This window comes from Anas platyrhynchos, chromosome 5, assembly GCF_047663525.1.
Source record: "Anas platyrhynchos isolate ZD024472 breed Pekin duck chromosome 5, IASCAAS_PekinDuck_T2T, whole genome shotgun sequence".
Taxonomy (NCBI): domain Eukaryota; kingdom Metazoa; phylum Chordata; class Aves; order Anseriformes; family Anatidae; genus Anas; species Anas platyrhynchos.
The window spans coordinates 26,368,124-26,381,135 of NC_092591.1; the positions used below are offsets into that span (position 1 = coordinate 26,368,124).

The 13,012-nt window shown below is 41.5% G+C and overlaps 1 protein-coding gene across 1 annotated transcript in view; it reads right to left on the reverse strand.

Moving 5' to 3' along the window:
• Nucleotides 1–13,012, reverse strand: part of PRORP (protein only RNase P catalytic subunit) — a 45,517-nt gene that overhangs the window by 28,465 nt on the left and 4,040 nt on the right. The window contains exon 3 of the mRNA XM_072038496.1: nucleotides 11,000–11,132. Coding sequence (XP_071894597.1) covers nucleotides 11,000–11,132 — 133 coding nt within the window. The remainder of the gene's footprint in view (nucleotides 1–10,999; nucleotides 11,133–13,012) is intronic.

The following is a 13,012-nucleotide window of genomic DNA, read 5'->3' on the forward strand; positions in this document are numbered from 1 at the left end:
AGGCAAGAAGGAGGAAAACATATGCAGGGCAAATGAAGGTAAAATAGGAAAGTTTTGAGATAAAAAAAATCAGTAAAAATGGAAAAGACAAAGTGGAAGCAGATGAAAACATGTGGTAAATACTCCAGTAGAGCGCTATTTTCCCAACGCCAACATTATTTGACACAACACTGATTACAGTCGAGTACACATTTTTAGAAAACACGGTGTACATACAGCTTTGTCTTCAAGGGCTCGGTGCAATACAGAACAAACACTTTGTGAAGAATCCTTAAAGAGGCATTTTATTTCAAGTGCCAATAGTTATGGAGCAGTTCCTTGAGGGCATGGGTTTTCCCTGCCGGGCAGAGTGCCCTTCCAAGGAGACACTGCAGCACAAGCTGGGTGGGCAGCAGAGGAGGCGGGCAGGGGGTGCTCCCCTCAGTGCTTCGCTCCCTCTCCTCTCCCAGCAGGAGCTGCCAAGAGGGGCCTGCTGAGCAGGACAGGCTCAGTGCCTCTCAGCAGCCAGCTCCTGGCTCTCTCTGGTTTACTTTTTGAGCAGGGGAGAAGCTGCAGGCCTTACAGGGCTACCTCGCCCCCCACCTTGCCTTGCCATCTGCTCCTGGCCACATTTCCAGGCCCAGCCCCAGCTGAGGCCTGTCAGCGAGCGCTCAGCGGCTCTTCTGCCTCACTACCAGGAAACACCGCAATACAGCAGGGAGAGAAAGAGAAAACACTCCCAATACCAGTAAACGATGCGATTCTGGAGGAGGAGAAGGCTTGCTGCCACAGGAGACTGCTTTCCACACAGGGGGAGATGAGGAGTTAATGGCCATTTGTCTTTTGCACTTACTCTGCTAGGTTTAATTTATGTCATCAAATTCAGAGGACTCCTTAGTGACAAGCCGTAGAGAGATTAAAAATCCCCAAGGATCTCTTCATTTTCTCCTCTCCACCCATGTTTCCCCAGCAACACACAAGACTGCTCCTTTCCTTTTCCAGAAAAACAAAACAAAGCAAGAAAAATACCACACACAACACACCTGAAAGAACCACAGAAGATCCAGGTCTCCTTCCCTGAGCTTTTGAGATGTCAAATTCACCATCCTCTTCAGACACAGGGAAGGAAAAGGGCAAACCCTGGGAGGAAGCAGCAGGCTATGCCATCCAGATGCAGTATAAAGAGTTATCCATTCATACACACTGACTTACGCTAGAGGAGAGAAAGTATACAGCTTGAAGGATGCTAGTCTTTCAAAGATCAGGATTTGTCTGTATTTTATCCAAATCTTACAGCTACTGTAATAAAGAGATGATTCATCAACAATTCTCTAAAGATAATCCCCTCACTAGCCATCTGGACAAAGAAATTGAAAACCTTCCTTATAAAAAGTAATTAAGCAGAGCACAGCTGCAGCCAGGACACAACTGATCAGGGGAAGCCAGACCCCAAAATCGCCCATGTGGTACACCAGTGATGTGAAGGTTGATTTAGGCAAAAAGAATCCGAACAGGCTTCCCCTTCCAAACTGAGAACACACTGCCTGACCCAAACACACTGGTGTGTTTGCCAGACAGGGAGATAATGGGTACAGGAATCCAAAAAGGAACATTTAGATGAAAACTTCCTGCTGAACACAACAGGGAGCACTTCTGATGAACCCTTACAAGATGCCAACAAGTAGCGAGACATCTCTCTTTACACACAAGAGCACTCAAACACGGCAAACACTACAGCAATCTCTAACTTGTTCCAAATGGGTTTGCCTCAAAAAGATGCTGAGGAGAAGTTTCTCTTAATGCCAAGGAGCTAGAGAAAAGCGCTGCAATGAACTGTGCAGCAATTCTGCTCTGTTTGCTGCCAGGAGGCTGTGTGCCTGGTGAACGTGCCTCGCTGCAACAGGAACATGGGCAGCCTGCAGAAGGGATGTTGCTGTAGTACCCCGTTGTACACTGCGTGCAAAAGAAAAGGGAATTGGGAAAAAAAAAAAAAAAAAAAAGCCTGATTTCATTCATTGCCTCGCTGGGAAAATAGGGAAATGCCAGCTACGCGATCGTTAGAAGTGATTCACCACCACTTTTACTAAGAGATCTTATGTTTGCAAATGGACACCACACTGACTAAATCGATTTATTACTAAGAGCCAGCCATAACAAACCCATTATGGAATTTATCCTGACATAAAGAAGTAAAGACATTTAAAATATTTTTTTGTTTAACCACTAGCGTGTGGATAGCTGAAGTCTATTCATATCTCAGCCAACGCACGAAGCGATTGCACATTTTTGGTACTCCACACCAGCTGGATATCTCACGCTGTATTTCACCATCGTTTTTTACTGGTATGTACTGGTGTGGCTGCAGAAAGAGGTGTTTCTACCTTCTTCCTTCTCTTAGCCATTCAGTCCTAGTCTAACCCCACTTCTACCTATACAAACACGTCTGTTGGCACAACAAGGAAGGCTGGAGCGGATTAAGAACAGATCCAACGTGAGCTGAGCCAATGGAACAGACTCCAGCCTGCACCAGTTCCCCTGGTCAGGTCAGAGCACAGAAATCTGTACTGGCACGATGTGCAGAAAGCACACAGAGAAGGAATGAGGCTGGGAGCAGGTGAGACTCCTGGGATCACCGCGTAGTGCTGACTGTTAACTCAGGGGATTGTGAAACTACAGAATTTTGAGAGAGTTTTGGTGATCTCTCAACCTGAAGTATTGGGAGTGAAAGTTTAAGATTACTGAAAGGTTAGATCATAGCATTTTTTCTGCTCAAATCTAATTAGGAAATGCACTGGAAACTAGAAATAGAAATCATGGCCTTTCTCAAATTCTTCAACAATCCAAAATGTCCCCTAATCTAAATGCCAAAAAACAAAGTGATATAGCATACAAAGGAGATACATGAGCAAATCCATACAGGACTTTAAATACAAGAAAGGCCATTATGCTTATGCAAACACATGGAATTTGAAAAAAAAAACTACCAAAAGCTATTAAAATCACTGGAGATGCAGCTGGTTGTCACTCCTTCCAAACAAACGAATCTGTGCTCACTTCATAAATAAGGGTGGAGACACGACAAGTTGATTATGAAGTACAAATCTATAGTTACCAACATATATATTTGACAGAAGCATTCACCAAATTCTGAGTTTTGTACAACAGCAAAAGCAGTGCTTTCCCTCACCACATTGAATGGCAATATACTCAAGTGCAAGGAAAGAGTAAACTCGAATGAACAGAATACGATATTTCACTTAAATATCACACAGCCCTACCCTACGAATCAAACAGTGTGTTTTTCAACACTGAAAGCAGCTTTTAGGGAACTGAAAACATTCACTTTTTATCAGTTTCATAAAACGTAAAGTGATGGGGGCTGCTTTGTTTTTGGCAGTGTTCTCTGATATCAGAAGAAAAACACAGGAATGAGCATTAGTGTGTGAGAAATAAAATTCAGCTGTCAAACTGAAATCCAGCCAATTTCTTTCAAGGCGCCTTGTGTTGCAACTAATGGAGCACTCTTAAGTCTGTTTGTTGCTGTGCCTGAAGGGTTTAAATATTTCCCCCACAGTTTCAAAGCCTGGAAATCCCCTTCAAACCCGTATAAGCAGGAAGGTTTTTCTCAGTATTGTGTATGGTAACACTATGTACTCTGGATTGCATACGATTTGTTTGCCCTCTATTATTATGTCTGCAATGTTAACAAACAATGCAAGAGTCTCAGGCTGCTGTGTCTGTAACCTCCAGAGAATCTGTCACAAACAAGAAGGCCCTGGGGTGGCAGGCAGAGAGCAGGCACACTGGCAGTGCCGTTGCAGGACTTGGTGCTGGCTGATGTGAGTCCATCACACCAACAGTGCAGAACTCAGGCCTCAGCAACCCAGGCAGTGCACTTCTGAGATGTCCTTCCTGAGCACACTTACCATGGAGGGAGGAACGAGAAGTTTGTGACGCTGTCCTCAGTGGAAAAATGCCCTCATCTTTGCCCTGCTACCTTTGGAGATGAACTTGAATAATGCTGTAACAGGCATTTAAGACAGACAGTGGAACAAAAAAGCCATGCAGTGTGAACTGACTAAAAAAAAAAAAAAAAAAAGAAAAAAAAAAGAGCATCTAAGCACACAAGGCAGACTAGCACTTACTTACTGCTAATCCATAATCTCCATGTGGAAGGATGCCTCATGAAAATCAGAGAGCCAAATATACCTCTCTGCTGCTTTCTCTGTTATGCTGGTGCAAATGCTTAAAGTGGATCTAAGCAAGGAACAGATTTAGCTGAAAAACCACCCACGAGAAAATAAAACTTGATTTTGTCATCTAGGCTTGTCCACAGGGCTACGCTCACTTTTTTCCTGGCACACTTTAAGGGGGCAAAGGGGACAGGAATGAGCAGCTGGTAGGGTGGTAAGGCAAGTTGTGCTAGTTTGAAAATCACGCTGCCACCAAATGCTTCCATTGACTAATATTTGCAATCTCAATAGAAACAGCAACTGTTCTGGAGAACTGAATGGCAACAAATGTTCTAACCCTATTTTAATATTTCTGGAAACAATCCAGAGAATTATAAACCAGAATCTGTGCATTGCAGTATGATTGGACAGATTATGGAAAACTGTACAAAACCACTGGAAGACTATGATCTGGAGGAGTTTCATGTGCACATCTTTTGCAAAAGAGTATCTCAAAAAAATTATTTCCATGTGTCAATGTAAAAGTAGGTGAAAGAGAACCACATGACATTAATTACATTTTCAAAAAAAAACCTGACACGACTTCATAAAAAGCTACTAAACCACTGAACAAGCCATAGCATTTTCAAAAAGAGAACAAAGGGTCATGCTAAAAAATTAGCATCTTCTTTCAAAGTTCTGTACTAATTCCCATATGTATATGAAATATTTTATAGACATTGATGAAAGAGAATGGCACAGAAGAAGCCAGACCAATGATGAATACAAAACCAAATGCAATTTAACATCAAAAAGATGAAACAATGCATACTATGGAAAAAAGTATACTTACATTTTACAGATTTCTGGAGGAACTGTATCTACTCATAGGATCATCATGTGTAATGAAAACATCCGCTCATGTTGCTACTGTTCTAAAACAAACCTTATCAAATCTTAAGAGATAAGGCATTTGATAGATAACATGAAATTATTATAACTTGTTAAGCCATTCTAGTTACCATAAATCACAAGGAAGCCCCGTGTTAGAAATTCCACATAGGTCTCCACAGCATCAGAAAAATCTGGGATTGACCACAGCTAGAGACCAGCTCCTTGATTCAGAAGCAAGCATTTTTGGTGATGGACCAAAGGATGAAATGGTAAGGGCCCATTTGATTATGCCCAAGTTCAAAGAGGTAAAATTTCAAAGTGTGTACAAGAACATGAGCTCATACTTATTTTACTTTAGAAGTATTATCAAAGAACTTAGCAATATTCAAAGGCAGAGAACACTGTCTGAAGAAGTCTGAAGATCCTAATTAGTGGAATGAACAAGCTGCAACTACCAGACTGTGCATCCAAGGGGTTCCCAATAAAATAATCTCCCTGAAAATGAACTACTCAGATTAAGATTAAGATGTTAGTTTAACTCTTAGGTGAAAATTTACTATTCTGACTTCACTTTTATGGCCCCTGTCTGGCTCTGTGATCAGCTAATGAACAGGAGAAAAAGGAGTGTTTTTTCAAGGTATGACATTCTAAAACCTTGATGATTTTTTTTTTTTTATTTCTTCTATTTCTTCTCTCTTTCTTTTTATATGTTCTAGCTAGTGCAAGGAAGATACAGATCTAGAAAATCATTGCATCAGCAAAGCAAGCGCATTTTAACCAAGGAAAAGGCATTCAAAAAGATTATAAGATTAGAAACAGACTTTTCTTACTTGATTGCCCTAACTGGAGTATTGAGTATGCTAGGAGAATTTCCAAATACAGAGGTGACAAAGGAGCAGTTTGAAAAGACTGGGTGGGACAACAGAATAGGTTTAGACAATGGATTGGAAGAAAGGAACATTATTTTCTTATGTGGTGGCCTAATTTTGGAGCACAATGAGCTGATGGCAAAGTAGACAGTGACCTCAATAAAATCTCAATTCATTCCTTGTTAAATGAATCAAGAAAAGGAAGACTGGACCACCCCAGAAGATCTGACCCAACCCAGCAGAGATTCTCTAACACTGAGGTAATCAAGGGGAAGAAACAGCTAAATTTATTTCTTGCTACTGAGGAAGCAGCTTAGTCTTTCTATTCTCCTGCCAAAATAATCTCCATGCTTCTGTTTGCTTCCATTATCAGGAGCCTCTGGGGTAAGAGAAGATGCAAGAGAAACCTTAGAAAAATTCCAGCAGCCTTTGTCTCTCACCACCCATTTCCCTGCGCAGTCTTCCCTCTTCCCCTCCTCTTCCTTCCAGAAGTTCTCTGCTCTCTAGCAGATCATATCACAAGAAGAGCATAACATCCACCCTGAATTAAATGGAGGCAGGAAGACAAAGTATGCAGGATAAATCCTGCAGCTTGGGCTGCACCACTCTCATCGTGTCTGGGCGGTCTAGTACTGAAATTATCCCAACATCCACCATGAACCATTACCCACCTTTATTCTACGCTTACTAAACCTGCAAGATTCAGCAGTGGATCGAGCTCTGAAGCTAGCCTCCTTTCTAAGCCCCAAACTAACCTAGCCAAAACACTGCAACCAAAAGAAACCTGCAGCTAATCCCGAGTCCCTCAGATCTCCCCTGTTCCTGTGGCACGTTACAAGACCTAGCCACATACCTGGCTTGAGGCAACACAGGATTCTGCTGTACTGACTACTAACCCCCTCCCAATTGAGTCCAGTGGCCCATACGTAGCAGAGAAATAATAATTAAAAAAGTTCAGCCCTATCTACAAATGTTGTGTCTCATCTTCGTAGGTTTTCCTAGACCTGTGACAGATAGGACTCTTCATGATCCATGAGTCAGCAGGGCTAGTACTGGTGTATTTAATTCTAATTGCAATGTTAACCCTATTCTTATCCATAATCCAAGTTCCACATTCATCCCATAACTAAAAATTAGCCAAAAGGCAGTGATGGACTTGATCATCACTGTGTTATTCTGCAACTCCTGTAAAATCATCTGTAGAATAAAACTGTTCAGCACTGGTTGTCCTATAATGAAATGAGCTATAAGCCATTTTTTTGATCCATGTTGTTGCAGACTATCGTAACACATTTGTTCCTACTGATGATCACTTCTAATCTAATGCTGTGACCAAACCACAGCCATACTGAGTGAGGGCTCCAAGTATTTTAACTCCCAAACATCAACTCTTGCCTTAGTCTTGTCCATAGCCCAACACCAGCACGCACCCAAATGGCTACCAGGAAAATCTTCACATCCACTGCTATTAGCTCTCATTCATTCATAATGAGCTTCTAAGATGCTACCAATAACTCAAGTTCTCCAGGGCCTGCTGTCCAAAACAGCAACCCCCAAACAACAGACTTTCAGGACTTTTGAGATTCAGCCGTACCAAGATCCTCCATCCTTGCTATCCTGAAACCCCGTCCTACCTACAACCCAAAAGAACCACAAGAAGTATCCCTGCCTAAAAAATCCCCGTCCCAGCGCAAAGTGCAGCGTTCACCAACAGGCCATATTTTTGTACTCCTACTGTATGTAAAAACTTAAATGGGAATTTGAACCTGTGATGGCACACACCTAGGAGCAAAGGGGGACACACGAAGCCACGGGAAAAATGCCACCCAGCCCTCTCCTTCTTTCCTCTCCTCAGAAAGTCCTTTGCTCGCTGGCACTGACAGCAAGAAAGTAGCATATATGGGAGCAGGGGTAGAGGAGGTAAATGGCACACACAGCCTGGGCGTAGCACACCCCATGCACTGTGAAGAACGAGATGATCTTGCTAGAAGATGAGACTGCATCAGACAGTTCTGGAGTACGTACACTTTTTGAAACTAGTAACCTACTCCATTTAGAACAGAACTCACAGCACAAAGGGCTTTGGGGCAAATTGTGCAGTTGGGATGTGCACTGTAGGAAAGGCATCAGTCTGAAAGCTGACAGAGAGCTTTATTTTCCATGCTCCTTGGAAACAGCAAAGCCTCATTCAACTGCAAAAATAACAGCGATATGAATGGGTCACTTCCTCTTCTCTTATACTGTAGAAGAATTTGTAAACCCCCTTTACACAATTACCCAGACCTAGTGTGGGGACTTTACATGCCCACAAACCCATCTCTTCCTGCCAGCGCACACACACACACATCTGGCAAGTGCTTCCTTCCTCCTGCACAGCAGCCCTTACCAGGGGCATGAAGTAGCTGTGATGGGAATGAAATGGCTGCATTCATATATCTGAGAGAAACAGCTGAGAGCAGCTGAGCATGGAAGTCCACAGCAAAAGATGCTGCTGCCTCTCAGGATACTGATTTTATCATCTCAGGCTCCATAGCAGAGCTGCCAATTAAATGCAGCCAGAGTAAACAGGCATCCAGCTGAAAGCATCACACGGACACTGGTACAAATGTGACAGTCCTGTTACGATTGTTTTCTTCCTGTATTAGCTGCAAGGTTGCAGCTTGCTACATCTGACCAGCATCTGACATCCTTGTTACACAACTTTTGGTGGTTGTGAACAAAAATCTGAACTGATGGCTATTTTTAATGTGTCATAGGTATTTTCTCACCACAGATGACCAGTTACATAGTCCATCTTTTCAAAAGATTTGTATTGTACACTATGTGTCATCCTAAATTGTTTAATTTTCTTTTCTAGAAGTATCTAAACTCAAAATCTGATTTTTTTTTTTTAAACACAGCACAACAGACTACTGTTGGAGGATCCTCGATAAAAAAAAAAGCAATGATGCTGCTGTAAGACAGCAGACTATTCCTTAGTGAAGAAAAAGGAAAATTCCAAATGCCTTACAAATGCAATTTAAACAGAACTTTTTTAGAGCTCAAAACAACTCAAACTGTTTCCCTGATTAATCATTTTGTTGCAAGAAGCACTGATGCACTGAGTAAAATTAGTTAAGTGAAAACAGGGAATAGAAAGTCAAAATATTTTCTATTGCAGCTACTAGAAAAACGTGACTGCCTGGAAAATGCAAAACCCCCTCTCTCACTTATTTGCCTACATCGTGACTTCAGCCTCCTCACCTAGCTTCCTCTCTGGAAAACCCTGGCTGCAGGAGAAGTCGCAGAGTTTGGCACAGCAAAACGGGATGGGATATTTTCTTTGCCACGTCTGCTTTCACAGAACAAAGGCAGCAAAAAGTCCCAAAGTTATTTCTGGAAACCTCCAACACATCACAACGCTGCTTGGCCTCTGTCACACCTCCACGCTCAGCTCCCAGAGTGGGAGCAGACTCGGAGCCGTGCAGGCAGCAGGGAGCACACCAAGCTCACTCCCTCCCTGCCTCCTGCTGCCCACCTGGACCGAGGCCGACAGGGAACTGCCCTAGAGAGGCAAATGACAGAAATTCAGCTACCGCAATAATCAGCAAAATCTATGGGCATCAGAACTTAATGTGGATTCTTTGTTTCATTACATTGCATTCGCTAGATGGATCAGGTTCATTTCCACTATTGCTCAACTGGGGCACGAAGGACCCATTCCCTAGCTGAGCTTCCCCCCTCCAGCCAATGCTGCTAATCTAGCCCTGTGCACTTCACACATTTGAAATTTTCAGGACAGCAGTCACCACAGAGAATGTGGCTGAAGCTTCATGGACTGGACAGTTAACTGTTTCAGGCACTGAATTTTTGCTGTTGCTTTCTTTAATGAACCTAACTTAACTATAATTTTCCCAATGGTGGTTGGAGAACAAGTGAAGTTAATTTACAGCATGCAATAAAACACCTCCTTTTGTTTATCTTGTAATATTACAGAACACCAGTACCCACTAAATACTTAAAATTATTGCTACATTTTAAGGATAATTTCACTCCCCTCTATAATTCACAGCCAGATCTGCCAACAGTCCTGAACTGAGGAGAGAATCTGTGTAGAAATTAGGTATCTGAACAACAGGCTTCATACACTACAAGCACCCTGACATTAACCATTTCAGATTTCTTTAACTGTTATACATGTGCAAGGGCTGTGTCTGCAGAAAGCCTTAAAAACAAACCTGGCATCCTCTCCCGTATTTTCAGAACCAGTGAAGAACAGAGGTGCCAGCTGCAGCAAAATGATATCAAAACCACCACAAGATGTGGTGTGGGCTCCACCTAGTGGAGCTCAGCTTCATTCAGCATCACTTTTGCTGGATCTCCACACGAAACGAGCAAGAAGCGGAACTGCAATATGTAATAGTCTATGGTGGGAATTACTCCCTCTCGTATGTATACAACATCCTTAGAAGAGCTTGAGGCTCCTGATGCATACTGTAATTATAAATATGAAAGTGCATCTTTAAAATCAAGGGCTAATTGGTTGGTCGGTTGTAAAATCTGAGTAAACAAAATGAAAAGTGGATCTTTATTGTTTCTGGCAAACAGTCACCCAACTGAAAAATCAAGTATTCAGCGAGCACATAAACACAAGCTTCATATATGAACTGAACTTCTGAAACGCAAGGACATCTACTTTTTTTGCAAGCTCAAAATGCTACATCTTACTTTGTTCTACTTACTAAATTTTATTCCATACTTAAAACATAGCTTTGGAAGGATTAAAAGATTTCCACAGCTTTTCATTTTTTATTTTAAAAAATATTTTTCCAAGTTTCCTTTACATTTTAATTATTTCAGTATCCACTAATGACTGGTTGAAAATGTAAGAACAAAAACAATACTAAAGAGATCAAGGTTTAGACACATTTTATCAACAGAACTGAATACATATACTATACATATCGGATACTTCAATTAAGTATCTAATGACTTATTAATGTTTAAAGCAAAGAAAAAATAAGATTTGTGCTGTTTTCAAAGAAATTTAATATTAATTATATATCACCCTCCTAGCCAATGAGCCTGACAGCATGCAAGACCTACCTGTGGACTGGTCTTTCTGAAAGTGTCAGTTCCATGTATCACATCTCTTATTATTCTTTCACTGAGTCTATTATACTCCTCTTCACTGAGCTCACTATCCTCCAGCTGATGGCTGCAAACTGGGCACTGTCCACTGTATCAATAGTGAAACAAGAAGATAAAATTAAAAGAATTTTAAATAAGACGAACTGCCTTAAATTTTATTAACTTGTCTGACTATGAGCACATTTGGGGTTGGACCCGATGATCTCTCGAGGTTCCTTCTAACCCCTACAATTCTGTGATTCTTTCCAACAAATCCAACAGAGTAAAATTATGAGAAAATTAGTTGTACTCTTTCTGGGATGCATCCAAAACTCTGAAGTCATTGGAAATATTTTATGGGCTTCCACTGGATCAGGATCAAAGAGTGAACTCCAGAGACATTTGAGGATTTAGGACTAAGATTCTGCAGGAGAGTGTGAAAAAGCTGTGGCTGCTTCTGGATTTTTGTATGATCTTCCAGAACTGTGCTGTTAGAAAGAGAATAATCTTTTTTAGAAATCTAGCCCTTTTTTTGGTTGTTGCATGTCACATAGCCACAGCTGCTGCCCCAGCACACGTTCTGAATAAAATCAAAGTGCCATTGCTTCCAAGCACTATTTGTTCATTCCTTTGACTCTTTCACAGTTGTCCCTCCCTGTAGCCCCTCCAAATTAAGCCTGTACAGCAAGACAACGCACAACTCCATACCCAGGTCAGACCTGTGTGAGTCATGCACCATTGCCACGAACCTCTGGGCCTACCACAAAGCCATCGGTAAGGTGTGGGTAGCAGGGGCGGACTGAGACAAAACAACATGCGTCTCAGTGCTTCGGTTGTGAACTGCATGAACTCTTTTTTCCCCTAAAAAGCTGGCTTTGAACTTTCACAGATAAGCTTTCTAAAGACAAACGAAGGAGCTAAAAATATACACAGATTTCGTGGTATATACACTTCATGACGTGCATCTGTGATTGTGGGCTAAAACTGGAGATGTTTCCAAGCTTAACTCTTTAACTAAGTGAGAAAGGAAAAAGAGGGGTCAGAAAGGACATTAACATACACTACAGAAATTCAGTTGGTTGTGTCTGAGCTCTCTTTAAAGTTCTTAAGCACTTCTTCAAAGAGTATTAGACGTGAGATCCACCTTGCTTCTTCATCACCAGACTGGAGACTCCAGCCACAGTACCAATAAAATAAGCAGAATCCAATGGTTTGTTCAACAGGCAATAAATTAAATAACATTTAATGGGTCTTTGATAATTCCTGGCTGCCAAACCATGAAATTTTCCCTGCTTGCTCCTCCTTACACTCCTCTTATATGCACGATATGTTGTTGATGCTTCATTTTTTCTTTTCTATCATGCTCTGTTTAGAAGCTTACATTCACCCAGCTGGACATACTTTGAAGTGAAGAAATAAACCTTCTTCTCTAAATCCAACACGATAACTTATTTTCACAAGCACAATCTCAGAACTGCATCAAAGGCTTTGAGCTTCAAGTGTTCATATGGAACAAGTTGTTCTCCTCTGACTTTCTCCACAAAGATATCCTGGAGACACCAAGGGTAAGGTATTGTAATTTTCTAAACCATGGCAATCAGAAATGTGAAATTCTGCCAAAAACTCATGTCTGGTACACATTAATGCCTAGACCAGTATCTAAAAACAAACCAAGAGTGCATTAATTGCATTGCTGACCTCACTGACCATTTTATGATTTCATGCCGAGAAATTCACAGACAGAAAGCTTTCATCTCTGTAAAATATGTTCTTGTCCTTACAACTCATTGACTGTTAAACCACTTTTTTTGAGGGACAGAGCTAGAGTATCACAGCACCTATGTATAACATGAAATCAGATGTGATAATTGGCTTAAAAAAAAATCAAGCTGCAGCTTTCTGGAGGTGATCTTGGAAAACCAACACTTTCGTAACTCTCAAAGCTAGTAAAACTGGTCAGCAAATGTCAAGGTTTGCTTGTAGAGGGTT